Source organism: Rhinolophus sinicus, chromosome 4, assembly GCF_057876585.1.
Source record: "Rhinolophus sinicus isolate RSI-liver-muscle chromosome 4, RSI-T2T, whole genome shotgun sequence".
NCBI lineage: Eukaryota > Metazoa > Chordata > Mammalia > Chiroptera > Rhinolophidae > Rhinolophus > Rhinolophus sinicus.
Window position 1 is genome coordinate 78,123,814 of NC_142504.1, and position 19,231 is coordinate 78,143,044.

Consider the following 19,231-nt stretch of genomic DNA (forward strand, 5'->3'; position numbering starts at 1 on the left):
ATAGAGAAAATATATTGCCAATATGCTAGAGTTATTGAAAGGTTGCAAAAACATCGACGTTTGTGCCTGGCACATACTAAATCCTCAACAAATCCTAATTTTTCTTTTCCTCCTACTTCTTCTTACTACTATTGTAATAATTCTACTTGACTAATCCCTTTCACAGCTGCTACCCTTTTCCCCATTTACTTGCCACTGCAACCACCTGCCCAGTTTTCCTCAAGCTTAGAATACTAATCCCAGCAGAAAGAGCTCCAGGTTCTGGGGCTAAGGTGCAGCCTAGGTCACAGAGGAGCCCTGTTTCCAGCTCAGTGAGCAGTACTTGGCTGGCCTTGAGTTGTGTGAAGGCCCCACTGCCATCAGGCCCCTGCATTGCCCTTTAGTACGGGGTCCTCTCCACCCTTCTTTTTTTGTGATAGGGTCCCTCCCTGTCGTTTGGGATTTCACATCCTCCTTGGGGAGTCACACACATGAATAGAGAATCAGTGCACACCCTGATAAGTGTAACCACCACAGAGGGAGGTATCACTTCTGCTTGGGATACTTTGGGAAGATTTCACAAGGAAGCAGCCTTTCCACTAATCTTTCCAAGATAGATAGGGTTTCTTGGGCTAATATTAGGCCCTGGTCATAGTGTGACCAACTGTCCCGGTTTGCTGGAGACTGAGGGTTTTTCTGGGGTACAAGATTTTCATTACTAAAACCAGGAGTGTCCCAGGCAAACTGGAAAGGTTGGTCAACCCTACTAGACCATCGTGATCATCTGTCTGGATCTCAGAGTAGTATTTTCTGTTACCAGTTATCTGAAAGCCTACAGTCTGTGGCTAGAACCCTGGTATCGAATTCTAGAACACAGAGTGACTTCCTGCCTGGAGGAGGGCTGGCTGTCAGAGTCTCCACCTTTTGTCCTGCTCCTTGGTATTGGGACCTGCCTTGCTTACCTGCTTCCCCTGGGTGAGGCTGTCTATAGGTCAGTGTTTCTTGAAGTTAGTCCTTGTCTCTCTGTGCTTGGAAAGGGGACCCATGTTTGGGACTTAATGCTGTCTTGTGATTCTTACTAATTTTATGTTTGAATTTGTGTTTTGTAAGTGAAGTCCAGTGGGACAATAGAGCATGCACTGGCTCATAAGCCATCCTGCTTCCCACATAGGTTCTTGGCCACCTGCTCCCCCAACCCTGGCACCTTGATCCCTTTAATCCTCCTCCCCCTGCTGCTCTTTGCCCCCAGCCTGGGGTCTGGAGGCAGGTGCAGGGAGCATTGGCTGCACACACACCATGCAGAGGAGGGCCACGGCAGTGTCACCCCTGTCCCAAGCTAACAGAGCAATGGGTGACTTGACAGGGATGGACCTGCATCCAGATACCAAGCACATCCTGGTGCAGAGGTCAGCCCCTCAGGGGTCACCTGTCTTTGTGGGGTAGGTCAATGGGCCCTCAGGGAGGGGAGATTGACCTCGTGCCGCTGGCCAGGCCACGGCATATCATGTCATATCAATCCAGCAGCTTTTGGGAGGGGAATCCTGGCATGTACACAACCAGTGGCAGGCTGGAGTCCCCTGGCATCTGTGAGGGTCGACTTGCACCCAGCAAAGATCTTGCCCAATGGAGTGCAGCATTAAATAGCAAAAATAAAAATAAAATATACCATGATAGGTCAAGAGAAAAACGGGAAGAAAGGAAAAAAATAACTTTTAGTAGCTTTAAAGGAGCTCTTTCCTAACTTTAAACAAGGACCCCTACATCTTCATTTTGCCCTAAGCTCTGCAAATTATTTAGCCTGCCCTGTTTCTCGGCCTCACTGCAGACCTTTTGACTTAGAATACCCGGAATCTGCACGCTGGCATGCTCCCCAGCTGTTTCAAATGCACAGTTAAATGTGAGAGCATCGCAGTGCATTTGACCCCCTAGCATGGCTCAGTGTCCAGAATTGAGCATGTCTGCTCTCAGCCACAGTTGTCCTCTATGGCCAGTGTGGGTAGCATGGATGAAAAAAAAGAAAAAGGAAAAGAAAAAAAGAACCCAACGCCTCTGAAATCTCAACTTCTACCACCATTGATTTCTGACTTAGCTGGCACTATGGGGCCAAACTGAAATGAAATGGGGTCCTCTAAGCACTAGCATGGCTGCATTTCTAGCTCACCAGGATTTCCTGTCTCTTTGAAGGGGAGCCTGGCCATGGGACCTGCTTTGGTGCACAATGCGCCACGTTCTCTTCCTGCCTCAGTGATGTTCTAGATAGTCGAGGCTCCACTGGTTTGTATCCCTGTGTGAAGAAGACATGGAGCACAGCCCACCCTCAGTAGACATGTAGCATGGGAGAGATACAAACACATTTATTGTTTTATAGCACTGCAATTTTGGTGTTGATTGTGACTGCAATGCAACCAGCCTATCGTGATCGTCACAGGCTCCATTGTAATGACTGTGACTCTCTCACCATCCTCAAGTCCTTCGTTGTGGGCAAAAATCAGGTGCATAGAACTTCCCACATTGGTTCTCTGGAATGGAGGACAATAAAGCAAGGATTTCCTTTTAGAACTCGCTAAACAGCACTCCCTCCCCCTTTATAAGCATCTGCTCTAATGTCTTTGCTATTTAACCTGAAACACACTTGTGTCCTTGAAGAATGCTCTTTTCTGTGGACTGAACCCTCATAGGTGCTGGACTCTGTGCCAAGTGCTCTCTAGGCATCGACTATTTCATCCGTTACTCCAACCTTATGTGGTGCGGGGTCACCAACGTTTCTGTCCATGTGTAGTGGGCTCCACCTGGGTAGTGCTGCTGGCCTTCTCTATGTCCCCTTTTCTTCTGGATGGTGAATGTGGAATCAAAGTCAGGGCACGCATGGCTCTGCCCTGTCCCTTGAGAGCAGGCATCTAGAGGCACAAATGCACTCTTCTCTGCTCCTCAGGCCAAAGCCACATGGCCCACTCACCACAGGACATCTCGTCTGGTGTTCATTTTCATCAGACACAACCTGTGAACTCCAGTGTCAGCTTCTCCAGAAATAAAGGCTATATTTTTGTCCCCATCGCCCTTGCTCCTTTGTCTTATGTCTCAGTTGGTTCAGAACCAGATAGGGAAGAGGGATGCTTTTAATTGGACTCTTTCAAAAGCTCCAACATTAAGTACTACTATTATTCCTTTTTATAGATGAAGGTACTAAGGCACAAAGAGATGAAAGAAATCACTCAAATTGCACAGCTTGGAAACTGAAAGCAGACATTCTAGCCCCAGGTCCTGCCCTCTCAACCATTATTATACATGCCCATAAAATAAATATAACATGTTGTTTTACGTGAATATGTGTGTATACCTGTATATATACATATATTTGTGTTTATATGAATGTGTATATATATATATATGTGTATATATATATATATATATATATATATATATATATACACATATATATATATACATATATATGTATGTATACATATATATAGTTTATATAACTGTGTTATAACATTTAGTTTGATGTCTTCCATATTCATTCCCTTTATATTATGGGGGTTCATCCATGTTGCTATATGTATATCTGTTTCCTTGCTTCTGACCACTATGAGTTTGATCTTTGTATGGTCATTAGTGAAATGATTTTTTACATTGGTTTATTTAATAGAATATTGTCTTGCTCATATATAGTTATAAATTAGGTGTGTGCCAAAAGTTACATCAGATATTTAGTACTCATTGCACTTTTTTCCCCCAGAAAAATATTATAACTAGGAAGAACCTCCTAAGCTATATGTTAAAAACCAATTTTGTCCCTTGTGTAGCAACAATGGCTGGGCTGTCATATTTCACATTTGCAAGATGGAATAGTATAAACATTATGGTTTAATTCTCTCCCTCTGTGTAGCTTTTGGGGTACATGGAGAAAATGCACCCCTAATTGGGAAAAGACTTGAGGAAGGAAGACTAGGGAGTAAGAGAGTCGGGTAGGGGTAAGAGCTGGGTCCATGGAAAGTGAGAGGGGGGCAAATCATTGTGTGAGTTGGGGATGATGGAACTTTTGGCTCCACCCACCCTCCAACTCCAGACCTTTTTAGAATGCCTAATTGCTCACCTCCATCTGCCATCTTAAGACAGATTTCATTCTCTACAAGGTGGTGGATTGCTTTTAGTGGAATGGTTCCTGCTGGCACAGAAGGTGTTTCTCCTACCCCCACCCTCTGTCAGTCCCATTTTCTGCCAGCAGGCAGAATGGGAGTATTCTGTACCCCCAGTTTCCCAGTTTAACCTATACATGCCATGTGGATCCGTCTGGCCTCCTGCCCACTTCCCTGGCTTGTGTCCCACTTCATATCTGCTCTGGGACAGGCTTGAATCCCTGCCCTAGTTCCTGACAGAGTCATACCCAGAGCTGTATTTCAGGAAACTGAGACTCAGATAGATTCAACGCATTCACACAAGGTCACCTGACCCCTGCAGATGCTGAGGTGGGTACGGAACCCAGTTATGATATTCACCAGGCGTGGAGCCCATCCACACTTCACTCTACTGCCCAGCCACCTTCCCTCACCCCATCTTGCTCTGACACTTCACATCCAGCACCCCCCCCCCACCTACTCTGCACATCACTCTTTCCTACACATTTGTCCTATTATGAAGCTTACCTACTAATTGTCCTCATGGGAGCCAGAGCATTTAAGCGGCAGTATTTGGGACACAAGAGTCCATCTTACATCCAGATCTGGGAGTTCAGCTGGGGATGCACTGTTTCATCACAGTAACGGTGATGAGCTATCCCATTTTGTGCCAAGTAAGCATAATCCTTAGGGTTTTGGCCAACTACCAGCATTGCCCTCACTCAGGCAAAATGTGAGCCCTGCCCTGGCCTCCAGCTACATGTAGCCAAGGTATTCCTGTTGCAGTTCATAAGTGGCAGGAGAATCAAGCACACCTCCTGTATAAGATCACGTGCACATGAGCCATGAGTGTTTAATTATTCCTGTGATGAATGTTTTAAAGGAAAAGCACAGTGCTCCAGGAAACATAAAATACAGACAACTAACCAGAAAATGGAGGCTGCGCTGAGACCTATAGGTTAAGTGGGAGATAGCAGGATCCAGGGGCCTGGGGTTAGGCTTCCATTAGGTCATGCCGAGTTGAGGTGGATGTGAGGTGCCTGCAAGTGGAGATTAGGTAGACACTTGGAAACATGGGCCTGAAGTTTGTATGAGGAGTCTGGGCTAGCGATATACATCGGTGTCAATGGCGTAAGAAGGAAACTGTGGAGTGAGGGAGACAAGGCTGAGAGCTGAACTCTGGGTGAACTGGAGGAGGCATGGGAGTGAGTTAGAGATGAGGATGGGGGGTGAGCCGGGAACCACTCTTCAAAAAAGTGTGGTTGTGATGGGGAGGAGGCGCTAAGGGTGGAGCTAGAGGGGGTTTGGATGGAAGGAGAGGCATTTTCTTTAGGATGGAAGAGATGTTTAAAAGCTGATGGGAGGGATCCAACAGAGGAAGGTAGGAGGGGAATGGGATCCCCAGAGCAGAGCGAGGGGTGGGTTTGGGGCAGGAAGAGGCTCCTCACTCCAGCGGCGCAGAGGGAAGAGGGAAAGGATGTGCAGAGGCACTTGTGCTCATTCATTTGGGAAGGGAAGGCCTGGAAGGATGTCTTTCTGATAGTTCTGATTTTACCAGTGAAAAAGAAAAAGTTACCTTCGAGGATGGAAGGAGCAGAGATAGGGTAGTAGTTGGGAGTTTGAGGAGCCTCAGAAAGTGGGCAGAAGCAAAGAAGGCTGCACACTGGCCTGGATTGTTTTATGAGGATTGTACTTCATTTTGTAAATGTTTTCAAACAAGGTTAGTACAATGGAGTTTAATTTCACTTGATCTGCGTTTCTAGAAAATTAGAGCCATAGGCTCCTCTGCAGCGACACAGCTGTAGCTGAGAGCATGTTGCTGCAGCTGGTGCTGATGACACAGTCAGCCCTGAGCCTGGACTCTGGACTCAGGACACCTCTGCTGGGATCAGCTACCATCCCTAGAAGGCCGATGGTGCTGCTGTCTTTGTTGCTTCTAGAAAGAATTCTTTGGTGTCTCTGCCTCTATGTTTCATTTGCTCTAGGTGCAAAATCTCGGCAGGAGACATTCAGTACATTGAGCTCAGCTCATGCACCCGTGCTGCCTTCCTCACCTACTGGGGGAGCCGGAGAAGATGGCATTTTCAGCTTTTAAAGTTAGAGGTGCATTCTGTTCGCAGCAAGATTCATAAGGTGGGAAGGACAGCAGGTCCTTGAAAGTCCAACAAACTAAAGATGAACACCTCCCCTTCTCCAGCCACACTCTGCATGGCAGCACAAGTCCCTTTTGTCAGATCCAAGCCTTTGAGATGTATGGTCTCTCTCCTTATTGGGCTTGTCATTGTGACAACCAGTGAAATACCCCAGAGAACTACCATGTTGAGTGATTTAGTATTTAGAAAGTAAAGACAGCTTTTGGTCAAAGGATGAGTTCAAAGAATGTTTAATCTGTGGCCCAGTTGATTTGAAATGACACTTCAGCTTAAAGCTCATTTAAAATAAAGGAACAAAGTGTGCTGACTAATAAAAATTAATATGCTAAGCCAATTTCAGTGACCATTGTTATACCTTACAGACATGTACAGCTGTTGTCAGAAAGGTGTCTGTAGTGCCCTGTCATTAGTAAGAGTATTGGAAACAGCCAAAAGGATAGTTTTAGCCTTAGCTAAAACTCTGATTTAGCCATGGATGCTGTACCTAAGAAAGATGTAACAGAGGGAGAAAGGAAGAGATATGACAACTAAAAGTAGAACAGGACCATTATAAGTGAGTGCAGGCCAAAAATGCTAAAGCTCTTTAGGTAGAAAGATATTGGCCAAGAGGAGGAGACTGGAACATTTTGGAGGGTGTAGAATTATTTAAGAGAAATGATGATAATATTATCTAGAATCTGATTTAGGACAAATTATCATCACTGAGAAATATTTTGTTGAAGCCCACCATGGTGTGCATCACTTGTAGAAATCAATATATTTTAAGGACTCGTGAAGTCTAAAAAATTGTAAAGAGATTCAAAGAGGATTTAAATAACTTGGTTGCTGGTTATTAAAGTCATTAGTTAAATCTCTTTGCCTTGGAAGAACATGATTATATAATTTCCTTTGTCCTATATTGTTTATCAGACAAATTCTTAGGCTACTTATCAGTTCAGTCAGAGAACCAAGCATCATACCTAATTTTCTTATACATTAGAAAAAAAAAAAATCCCCAACAGTGAGAGTAATTTAACAGAATAAGATAAAATATAAGACCCAATATAAAATTGAGCTGGGTTTTGGATTCCAGTGGGCTTCAGCTTATTTAAAATCACTATCAAATCTATTTATAAATTGTTTGTTGTGCTCTTGAGTAACATATTTTTTAGCCTCAAGTTCTACACTTTGATTCTACTTAAGGGATAATGCTTAATTTCCACAAGGTCTGAAAAGCATGTTATAGGTTATCAATCTTTTTATTTTTTTTTAACAAAGTTAAGAATTCATCAGTAATAAAAGTAGCTAAGAGACAAAGTGAATATCCTTCCAACACATGTTTTTGATGGTGCCAGGATTTGCATTTTATAGTGCAGGGTGATGATAAACCCACAAGAAAGAAGTACCCTTGCTGAGCCATTGGCAGATGTACTATTTGGATCAGGATTAAAAGGATCATTTTTTCAAGCCGGCTGAATTGTATTTTCATTACTGGCCTTGATTGTTTTATGAAGATTGTACATCATTTTGTAAAAAGTTTTCAAACAAGGTTACTAAAATGGAGTTTAGTTTCACTTGATCTTCATCTTTCATTCTCACTTAAAGCATTTCTATAAAATTAGCTCAAATGGGCATCAGCTACACAGGAAATTTGTTTGGTTCCTTATTTTAGGACTTATTTTTCATAACTTGTATTTTTACATTATCAGTGGGGAAGGTTTTTAATTTAATTGATAAAAAAATAAATGTTTCAGGGTCAAGATGGCAGAGTAGTTAAATGCTGTGCTTGCCTCCTCTCATGACCACATCAAAATTATAATTAAACTATAGAACAACCATCACTGAGAATCACCTGAAGTCTAGCTGAATAGAAGTCCTATAACTAAGGATATACAGAAGAAGCCACCTTGAGACTGCTCTCCCTGCTCCCAGTGTGTAGGTGCAGGGGACACCATATCTAAGTCTTAATCAACCTAGCTAACACCATTTGTTCACCCTGCCCTGGTGATTCCCTGAGACCCCATCCCATCAAACTTGTGGACCCACCCAAAGTGCTTCCAGTGGCTTTTCCATACAAACGGACTGTCTTGGCTCATGCTGCAGACTTTCCTAAAATCTTTCAAAGGTTCACAAAATCCAGACAAGCAGCATCTGGCTTTGGTGTGTCCTATACTTCTTGCTGAGCAGCCCCAAGCCTAGCACTAGCAATAGCCCACCTTGATTCGTGGCTGAGACTCTTAAGAAACCTCAAAACCTAGCATGGGTGACAGCCATCTGTGGATTGCTTTGTAGCTCATGCCAGGTGACTCCAGACAGGGCACAGGCAGTGGCTGAACTTGGCCTGTGGCAGGGCCCCTGTCAGGAAGCCCTGGGGATGGCACACTGGGTAGCCATCTTCAAATGGAGCTGGAGCAGCATCATCCAACCACCTCTGAGGATGACACACACAAAGGGCAGCCTAGGCAAGTACCAGAACTCTGGTAAAGTGAATCCTGCTCTGCAGGGTCAGCCCTTGCACCATAGCTTCTGTACTGTAGTCATGGCCAGTCCTTACAACCAGTCAGCATGAGGGTCATCCCTTCCGTTGACATGCAAACAGTGACCAAGGCTCAACTACAGTACGAGGGCACACACAACACACACAAGGCACATATCAAGAGCACCTGGCTCAGGTGACCAGGGAGACTTTGCCACTGGGCCCCACAGGGCACCTACTGCATAAGGCCACTCTAGTAAGTCTGCGAGATATAATAGCCCTACCTAATACATAGAAACACAGGCAGGCAACCAAAATGAGGAGACAAAGAAACATGTCCCAAACAAAAGAACAGAACAAAGCTCCAGAAAAAGAACTAAACAAAATGGAGACAATCTACCAGAAGCAGAGTCTAAAATACTGGTTATAAGCATGCTCAGTGATCTCAGGGAGAACTTCAACAAAGAGATAAGAAACATAAAAATCAAGTTAGTAAACATAAAAAAGAACCAGTCAGAAATAAAGAACACAATTACTGAGATGAAGAATACATTAGAAGAAGTCAACAGTAGATTAGATGAAGCAGAGGATCAAATCAGTGATTTAGAAGATAAGATAGCATAAAACAGCCAATCAGAACAGCAAAAAGAAAAAATCCAAAAAAATGAGCGTAGTTTAAGGGACTTCTGGGGCAACATCAAGGACACCAACGTTCACATCATAGGGGTACCAGAAGGAGAAGAGAGAGAGCAAGTAATTGAAAACCTGTTTGAAGAAATAATGATAGAAAACTTCCCTAACCTAGTGAAGGAAATAGCCATAGAAGCCCAGGAAGCATAAGAGTCCCAAATAAGGTGAGCCGAAAGAAGCCCACACCAAGAGACATCATAATTAAAATACCAAAGGTTAAAGACAAAGAAAGAAGGCAGTGTGGCGATTCCTCAAAAAATTAAAAATAGAATTACTGTATGACCCAGCAATCCCACTCCTAGGTATCTACCCAAAAAATCTGAAAACATTTATCCATAAAGACACGTGTGCTCCAATGTTCATTGCAGCTTTATTTACAGTGGCCAAGACATGGAAACAACTAAAATGTCCTTCGATAGATGAATGGATAAAGAAGTTGTGGTATATATACACAATGGAATATTATTCGGCGGTAAGAAACGATGAAATACGACCATTTGTGACAATATGGATGGATCTTGAGAATATAATGCTAAGCGAAATAAGTCAGACAGAAAAAGCAGAGAACCATATGATTTCACTGATATGTGATATATAAACCAAAAACAACAAAAGAACAAGACAAACAAATGAGAAACAAAAACTCATAGACACAGACAATAGTTTAGTGATTACAAGAGGGTAAAGGGGAGGGGGGTGGGAGATGAGGGTAAGTGGGATCAAATATATGGTGATGGAAGGAGAACTGACTCTGGGTGGTGAACACACAGTGGGATTTGTAGATGATGTAATACAGAATTGTACACCTGAAATCTATGTAACTTTACTAACAATTGTCACCCCAATAAACTTTAAGAAAAAAAAAAAAAGAAAGAATCTTAAAAGCAGCAAGAGATAAGCAGTTAGTTACCTACAAAGATCCCATAAGACTGTGCTGATTTCTCAACAGAAACTTTGCGGGCCAGAAGGGATTGGCACCTAATATTCAAAGTGATGAAAGCAAGGACCTACACCCAAAATTACTGTACCCACCAAAGCTACCATTTAGAATCAAGGGACAGATAAAGAGCTTCCCAGACAAGAAAAAGCTAAAGGAGTTCAGCACCACCAAAGCAGTATTACAAGGAAAGTTAGTGGGACTTCTTTAAGACACCAAAAAGACAACAACAACAAAAGATCAAAATATGCATAATAAAATGTCAAGAACTACATATCTATCAACAATTATTTTAAAAGAAAATGGATTAAATCCTCCAATCAAAAGATAGGGTGACTGAATGGATAAGAAAACAAGACCCTTACATATGTTGCCTACAACAGACTCGACTTCATATCAATAGACACAGGCTGAAAGTTAAGGGATGGAAAAAAATATTTCACGAAACTGGAAACAAACAAGTGAAAAGCTAAGATAGCAATACTTATACAAGACAAAATAGACTTTAGAACAAAGACTATAGCAAAAGACAAAGCAGGACCCAGAAATCCCACTTCTGGGTATTTATCCAAAAAAACCCCAAACACTAATGGGACGTGTGCCTCCATATGTTCATTGCAGTATTGTTTACAATGGACAAGATGTGGAGCAAGCCTGGGTGTCTGTCCGTGGATGAATGGATAAAGAGTAGGTGAAACATACTCGTACATAAAATGTAATATTGCTGGGCCATGGAAGGGAATGGGTTCTCGCCACCTGCGGCGGCATGGATGGACCTGGAGGGTATTGTGCTCAGTAGAGTATGTCAGACGGAGAAAGGCAGGTGCAATGTGATTTCGCTTATATGTGGAATCTAAAGAACAAAACAAACAAACAAAATAGAAACAAACTCAGATACAGAGAACATTTTGATAGTTGCCAGATGGGATGGGGGTTGGGGGTGTGGGTGAAAAAGTAGAAGGGATTAAGTACAAATCAGTTGTTACAAAGTAGTCATGGGGATGTAGGGTATAGCATAAGGAATATATAATCAATAATATTGTAACAACTATGTATGAAGTCAGGGGGGTACTAGATTTATTGGGGTGATGGATGGGGGAGTTTGGGGGACAGGATGAAAAAGATGAAGGGATTAAGAAGTTCAAATTAGTAGTTATAAAATAGTCATGGGGATGTAAAATAAAACGTAGGGAATACAGTCAATAATATGGTAATAACTAAGTATAGTGCTGGGTGGGTACTAGACTAGTCAGGGGATCACTTCTTAAATTATATAAATGTCTAATCACTATGCTGTAAAATTAATGTAAAATAATATTGAATGTCAACTGTAATTGAAAAACTTTTAAAAGGGGGAAAACGTGAAGGGTAATAACAGGTTCAAATTTTCCAGGTATAAAACAAATAAGTCATGGAGTTGTAATGTGCAGCATGGGGAACATAGTCAATAATATTGTGATAGCATTGTACAGTGTCAAATGGTTGCTGGACTTACTTCTTTAGATACATAAATTTTGAATAACTACTGTGTACACCTGAAACTAATAATAATATTGTATGTTAGCTAAATTTTTTTTTAATCTTTAAAAAAATAAATGTTTCAAAATGTCTCTCCACAGGTTCCTTATTAATGACAGAGATGAAAAGATAACTTTATAATGGGGAAATCTAGTGGACATCTTCTTAGGCAGGTGATCAAACATAGGATCACTGATAATATGATAACCTGGCATCCCCGTGCCCCCCCTCCCCCCGCCACGCCCAGCATGATGCCATGAGAAGGACATGTTACATAGGTAGTAAATCTGCCAAAATGAATCAGATCATGAGAAATAATCAGAAAAATTCAGATTGTGGAATATTCAATGATAGAAGGGACCTGAACACTGAAACAATGACTGAAACTTACTTTCAGAGATTCAAAAAAAAAGTGTGCGTGTGTGTGTGTGTGTGTGTGTGTGTGTGTGTGTGTATGTAGATGTTATTTCTCTGAAAATGCACAACTTTGTCTTTGCTTTTCTTCTTCTAGCGACTCCATTGTCTGGCACTTTCCAGCTTTATAAAGGGCCCTTGTGTACATCAGTGAATCTCAAGCTTGTGTCATGTGTGTTTTGACGTATTTTGAGTGATTAAAGAGCAAACATAAATAACATAATAGTTTAGCAGAAGGAGCCATTTAAAAGGCAGATAAATTTAAATTTTAGATTATCAAGCAGAAGAGAATCAATCCATACCTGTTGGTTTAACAAGCATGAAACATCTGTGAACTCTCTTTGGATACCATTCACTCTGCCTCATAGCAATATTTTGAATCTGCAAATCTGAGATATTTGCTGCAGAGCTGGAGCACTTGGCAGGAATCAGCTGCAAGTTACACAGCAATGGTGGTGATCAAGAAAACATACGAGATGTGATCAAACAATACAGTGAATGTTTAAATAAAAAAATTTTATTACAGTAAAAGACAAATTGCCATTAATTCCTCTCAAACTACTCCCCCTTGCTTCGAACGCACTTATTCCATCGTTCTTGCCACTTTCTGAAGCAGTTCTGGAAGTCTTTAGTGAGTGTCTTTAATTACACTGTTGTGGCTGCCTCAATGTCCTGAATCGATTCAAAACATTTACCTTTCGTGGTCATTTTGACTGTAGGGAAGAACCAGAAGTCACATGGTGCCAGATCCGGTGAATAAGGTGGATGAGGACACATCGTAATGTTTTTATTTGACAGAAATTGCCATATACCAGAAGTGATGTGTGACACGGAGCGTTGTCATGATGATGGAGGATCATTTACAGCACACTTTGAAACACACCTTCTCTCAACCATAGCTCACACTCGACTGACTTCACCCAACAAGCTGAAACTTTTCACATTCAGTTACTAAGGTTCGACGCACTGCTTCCTGTATTAAAGATCCCTGCCTTTCCGTTGGATGGCACTTGGCAGCTGCATTCACTGTATTTTGTGATCACAACGGAAAGGCTCCATGTCACACATCAGTTCTATGACGGCAATTTCTGTTAAATAAAAACATTACGCTATGTCCTCATCCACCTTATTCACTGGATCTGGTACCATGTGACTCCTGGCTCTTCCCCAAAGTCAAAATGACCATGAAAGGTAAATGTTTTGAATTGATTCAGGATATTGAGGCAGCCATGACAGCACAACTAAAGACACTCACAAAAGAGAACTTCCAGAACTGCTTCAGAAAGTGGCAAGAACAACGGGATAAGTGTTTTCAAAGAGAGGGGGAGTAATTTGAGGGGGACTAATGGCAATGTGTCTTTTACTGTAATAAATTTTTTTAATTTAAACATTCACTGTATTATTTTTTTGATTATACCTTGTAGTCAGTGCAAGCGGACTCAGAAAAAATGAAATACACCTGCTGGTAGTCAGGGCACATAAAACGTGTGCTGAGGAACTGAGATTTCTAAGATGAAATGGGAGAGAAGCATTTTAAAGTGGAGCAGCCTGTCTGATAGGTGCTGGAAGATGAGTTGGTGGAATCAGTGGGCTTATTAAATTAGGCCCGGGTGGCAGGATCATATAACAAGGGGACACTATGGCATGTCTCCACTTGCTGGATTTGGGATTTTTAACTGTTGTGCTATTAATTATGTGTGCTGCACGTTATCTCAGAACATGATGAAGCGAAACAAAGAGAGTGGTCTTCTGAGCCACTGAGGCTATTTCATTTATTTGGATTTTCAGTAAAGAAAGTGCAACTTTGGAAAACCAGTGCATTCAAATAACCCTCGAGGTGTATTATAATGTCGCTCCCCACCTCCAGGCTCCCTGTAATGGAAACTTGGCATATTTAGAAATAATGATATTTGGAACCTTCTGACAGTTTATTTCCCCTAGAATGAAATAGGTCAAATGTTAAGTACTTTCTACGTTCTATGGCATAGCTATAGGAATTTTACACCTGCAACACCTGAGCACATTACTTAACTTTCCTCATCTTCATTATTGTGAGGCCTAAATGTGAGAATGCTTGAGAGGTACTTAGCATAGTACCTAGAACATAATAATGATTACAGCATAAATTATTAAATAGAGGGTTTTTTTGTGGTGGTGAGGGTGCTTGATGATGACTGTTGCTTGACACCAAACTTCTCTGAATGTACAGACTTTAAGATGCTGGGTAGGCTGGTTGAAATTCAAGGGTATAATGAATGGAAGTGTGACAAAGATTAACGTATAGATCTGGAGTAGGAAGAAAAATGATAATTTTGGTTTTGGATGTAATAAGCTTGAGAGACTGGCAGCCAGGTAGCGATGCCCCATAGGCAATTAGAAATGGGGTCTGGATCTTGGCAGAGGTGTGGCTATATGCTTTGGGAATCAGCATCATATAGATGGTGGTTGAGGTAGCGGATAGATGAGGCGACTTTAATAACTGTATCTCCTTTTCTTTATCAGCTTTTCCATGTGGCCTATGTTTTAATCAAATTTGCAAATTCTCCGCGTCCTGATCTTTGGGTCTTGGAAAGATCCGTAGACTTTGGGAGCACCTACTCACCTTGGCAATATTTTGCTCGTAAGTAATCTTGCCTACCACATTATAAAAGGCTTTAATTATTTGCAACAGATAAAGACTGTGGGGAGCCATGGTTACAGGTGACTCTAAGCTTTACAGAATGGCTCGGTTTATGCTAACTGTTTCCTCCCCCTGAGGCAATTGTCTCTGCCTGCACCTGGGGGGAGCTTGAGCTTGTAAGCTGCTGAGGAATGTGGTGGGAACGGCCAGTTCCCGGACACAGAAGGCTGATGCCTATCAGGGCAATTGATAAGATAATTACTTGTGAGAGTTTCAGTGAATTTTGTATCCTCTATGTGAAAGTTAAAGAATTTACATTTGTTATGTTAATACATACTTGCACGTACTCAAACTGCTTATATTGGTGCAGTAAAATAAACTTAGTGACTTCAGCATCACTGGGGTCCGCGATCGCCATCATCATATGTGAGAGTGTCTTTTATTCATTCCCACTCCCCCATTCGGGAACCGATAGACTTGTGGCGGCTGGCCCGTTGCAAAAGACTTTGAATTTAACTAGAAAATTAGTCTCTCAGTGTGGCTAGTTAGGGATTGGTCAGTTTTAACTTTCTAGGGTACCCTCAGAACATCCCTATTTTTCAAACATGTGTGCATTAATTGCAAGGATACACATACAAAACTGAGGTTGAAATGCCTTTTATGTTAACAATTCTTGCCACTATTTAGGGAGAAACAATGCACCTATAACTGGGCCATAGTTCCAATTCTTTTCCTTTTATGCAGAATTAGCAACTTAGTTTTATCTTTACGGATACTGCATTTTGCATAACTTACCTTTACCCTGTCATCTTCACTTCATTAATGAAGAATGTCAGTGTCTGTGTTGAATTGAGGTGGACAGGAATTTTGCTTACGAAGGCATTGGGTTTCCCATGAATGCTCCTTATAAGGTAAACTTGCCCAATGAGGGGTGAGGATTTAGAACTACATCTCCAAACATTGCCTTTGAAAGTCAAGTGGCCTGAAATAGCTTGGTATTTTGGTCTATAAATTTCATTCTAAGCTTTTGTCTAAAAATCTTAAATGTTTCTGTTCTTTCCCTTTGCGTGTATTTTCTTAAGGAAATGTAAGATTTCTTAGGAGATTTACAACAAGATGATAATGTTTTATTTTACAATGTTAAATTTTTTCCTTCCTAGATTCTAAAGTAGACTGTTTGCAACAATTTGGGCAGGTGGCAAATTCAGCTATCACCCAAGATGATGATGTGCTTTGTACAACTGAATATTCCCGAATTGTACCTTTGGAAAATGGTGAGGTAAGTAAGTTTGGGAGGCTGTGAGAGATAAGATTCAGAAATGAACAGGAGGATATCAATATTTCATAAATGTGAAACTTGCACTTTCAAGGAGTTCTAACACAGACCGTGATGAAAGTGGTAGAGGAATCACACTGAAGGCTCGCACAATGAGTTGGGTTGGAAATCCTTTTTTTTTTTTTTTTTAATTTTTATTGAGGTATCATTGACATTGGAAATTCTATCTGAAGTCTCTGATTCTCCTCTAGAAGTCAGGTTTCCGAATTCAAGGCCCATAGATTTTGAACTCTCTTTTGTTGTGGAATATTTTGAGAGGGGGTTGCTGGTGATTAAGGTGATGATCCCTCCCTGTGTCTCACAAACACATTATCCATGTAAGAGTGAGGGGATGAGGGCTAGGCAGCAGCAGTAGTCCCTGATCCCTTTGGGCAGGATGGGCATCCTCTGTTAGGGAGAAAAGAATGGCTGTCCTTTGGGGCTACATTTGGTCCTTGTGAAGTCAGCCTGGCTATTGTTAAGGTAGGTAAGAAAAGAGAGGTGGGGAGAATCAGAGAAGAATTCCATAGAAATTGTGAAGCCATAATGAGCATGAAGTGAGTTTCAAATAAATTTCTTTAAAATTTCTTTCTACTTTTTTAGGTAGAAAGATCTTTCTTGAGTAGCTCTATCTAGTATCTTCCAATGAGTGGTGCACTCACCATGTCTCAAATGGTTGGGAGTCGGACTTAATCATCTCAAGATTTAAGACAAAACATTGGTGTTGTATAGATTTTTTAAAATCTCCTTCACTGTCAACTTTATATCCAGAGACTTCCTTTTTTCAATCTCATTTGTATTTTACATTACTTTAGCTTTGTTTCTTTGATGCAGCTTGACAAAAAGTTGTTTCCTTATATTTATATACTTTAACATTAAATTTTCAACATTTCATGGTATTACAGCCCTACAACTACACTGATAGAACAAAGCGTTTGAAAATGAAATTATAACATCTCCTGAGAGCTCAGTTTTAAGAACAGATTGCCAGAATGTGAAGGGAAGATGGAACTAGCAATAATGTTTTTAGACATAAAGAAGATCCAAGACCAACTACAAACATCTAATAGTTCAAAGTAACATAGTGCTTTGGGGCATGTGAATTATTTTTAGTTGCTTGTAGCTGAATTTTGATGAAAGGACTTTTTCCCCCTCTATGTGTGTGCGTGTGTGGTTATTTTAGGTTGTGGTGTCCTTGATAAATAATCGTCCAGGTGCAAGAAATTTTACTTTCTCTCACACCCTGAGGGAGTTCACCAAGGCAACAAACATCCGCTTGCATTTTCTCCGAACCAACACCCTTCTTGGACACCTCATCTCCAAAGCACAGAGAGATCCAACTGTCACTCGTCGGGTAAGTAGTATTTTTAAGTGCCTAGACAGCAGCATTTACTTTTTTTTTGTTTATAAAATTAATTGCCTTGAACTCTTTCAAGTAATCTTTATAGCCAGTAGTAATGTAGGTGTAGGAGTTGTTCTTGTCTGAAATACTAGATGTAATTTAGAAGTTTGGTTGTTGAAGAAAAATCATTGCATTCAAAGAAGATGAAAGGTGAAAGATGACAGCCAGTCTGGTATTAGTCTGACATTATAACAAAGAATTCCAAAGTCTCAGAGGCTTAACAAAATAAAGGTTCATTTTTTATTCATGTGACAGTCTATGTGCCCAGTAGGTGGGATTAGCTCCATGCAGTCATTCAGGGAACCAGGCTTTTTATCTGGAGGCTCAGCCATCCTGTAGGACCTCAGAGTCCTTCTTTGGAACCCCTGCATCTGCCCAACAGATGAGGGAAGAGAGAGAGGGTAGAGATGACTCACATGCTCCCAACTACACAGGTCACTTCCTTTGGCAGGAACTCGTTGTACAGCCCCACCTAGATGCAGGAGGCTGGGTAATGTAATCTAGCTGACGTAGAGGAGATATAGATATTGGGGAGCACTAGTACTCCTGTTGTGTTGGATGTACAGCCTGAACATCTCTTACTCCTCGTGTCAGGACAGTAACCCTGTCTCTTGGTCACAGAAGTGGCTATCAGAACAAATAGCTTGAGTTCACTCTTCTCCTGCCAGTGCCTCCTATTGGCCAAACCAAACAGGAAGCCAGAGGGTAAGAGACCCTCGCTGCAGCCCGTGAAGTTAAGCTCCAGGGCAAAGGGCAGGGTGGAGAAAGGTGGAGAGTGGACCTGGAAGGGTGAATGGAAGATGCACAGCACACCTTATAGAGTCTGGCTTCTTATATAGGCAATCTCAGAGAGCTGGGAAAGAAAAGAAGGGAGAAAAGTACGTTTAGCTACAGTTTTTGGCATTTTCCAGAAAGGCCTGTTATGTTGGGTGTCGGTGGCTTGTCTTCTGCATTTCCTGCATCCTTAGCACTCTCTGAGCTGCAATATGTGGAAACTATATTGGATCCAAGGATGGGATTTACAAAGGAGAGCTGGGCTTTCTGATAAACTGTAGCCACGCTGCATTTCCATTCCTTCAGGTGTTTGGAAGGCTCGCCACAAATATACCTCACCACTTTTTTTTTCTTCACTTTAGTTGTCTTTTGGCGGGGGGGGAGTGTTCCAGGATTTGTACTCATATATATGTATATTTCTTTTCACTTAAGTGAATACAGTCTTCTCTATTAAGTCATTATTAATGGGGTGCACAACATATATAATCTTGAACCCCTACATCTCTGTGGCTTCTCTGAACGGAGGAAGAGAATATCAGCAATCCTGTCACACACAACATGTGTGCTGCTGGGGTGAAGGCTGGTTGTGTGCTTCTCTCCCTGGCTGCCACTGCCCTTAACACATATGTAGAGAGAAACTTCTATGGGGATCAGCATGGAAGCCTCTCAGTGTTAATATGTCACAGAAAGCTCTCTACTACTGAATTTATCCAGATTAACAAGAGAGGTTGTTCGTGCCTTCCGACTAAGTAAGACATTGCCAGAAAGCTTAGACACTTTTAACAGTCTATAAAGAGGAAATCAGAGCAGAACCCCAACAACAAGTGAATAGGGCGCTTCAAGATGACTAATCTCA

General features: G+C 41.6%; 1 protein-coding gene across 1 annotated transcript in view; it reads left to right on the forward strand.

Annotated features, from left to right (window-relative positions):
• LAMA3 (laminin subunit alpha 3) overlaps positions 1-19,231 on the forward strand; it is a 264,040-nt gene that overhangs the window by 43,644 nt on the left and 201,165 nt on the right. The window contains exons 3-5 of the mRNA XM_088797937.1: positions 14,767-14,884; positions 16,045-16,163; positions 17,383-17,553. Coding sequence (XP_088654063.1) covers positions 14,767-14,884; positions 16,045-16,163; positions 17,383-17,553 — 408 coding nt within the window. The remainder of the gene's footprint in view (positions 1-14,766; positions 14,885-16,044; positions 16,164-17,382; positions 17,554-19,231) is intronic.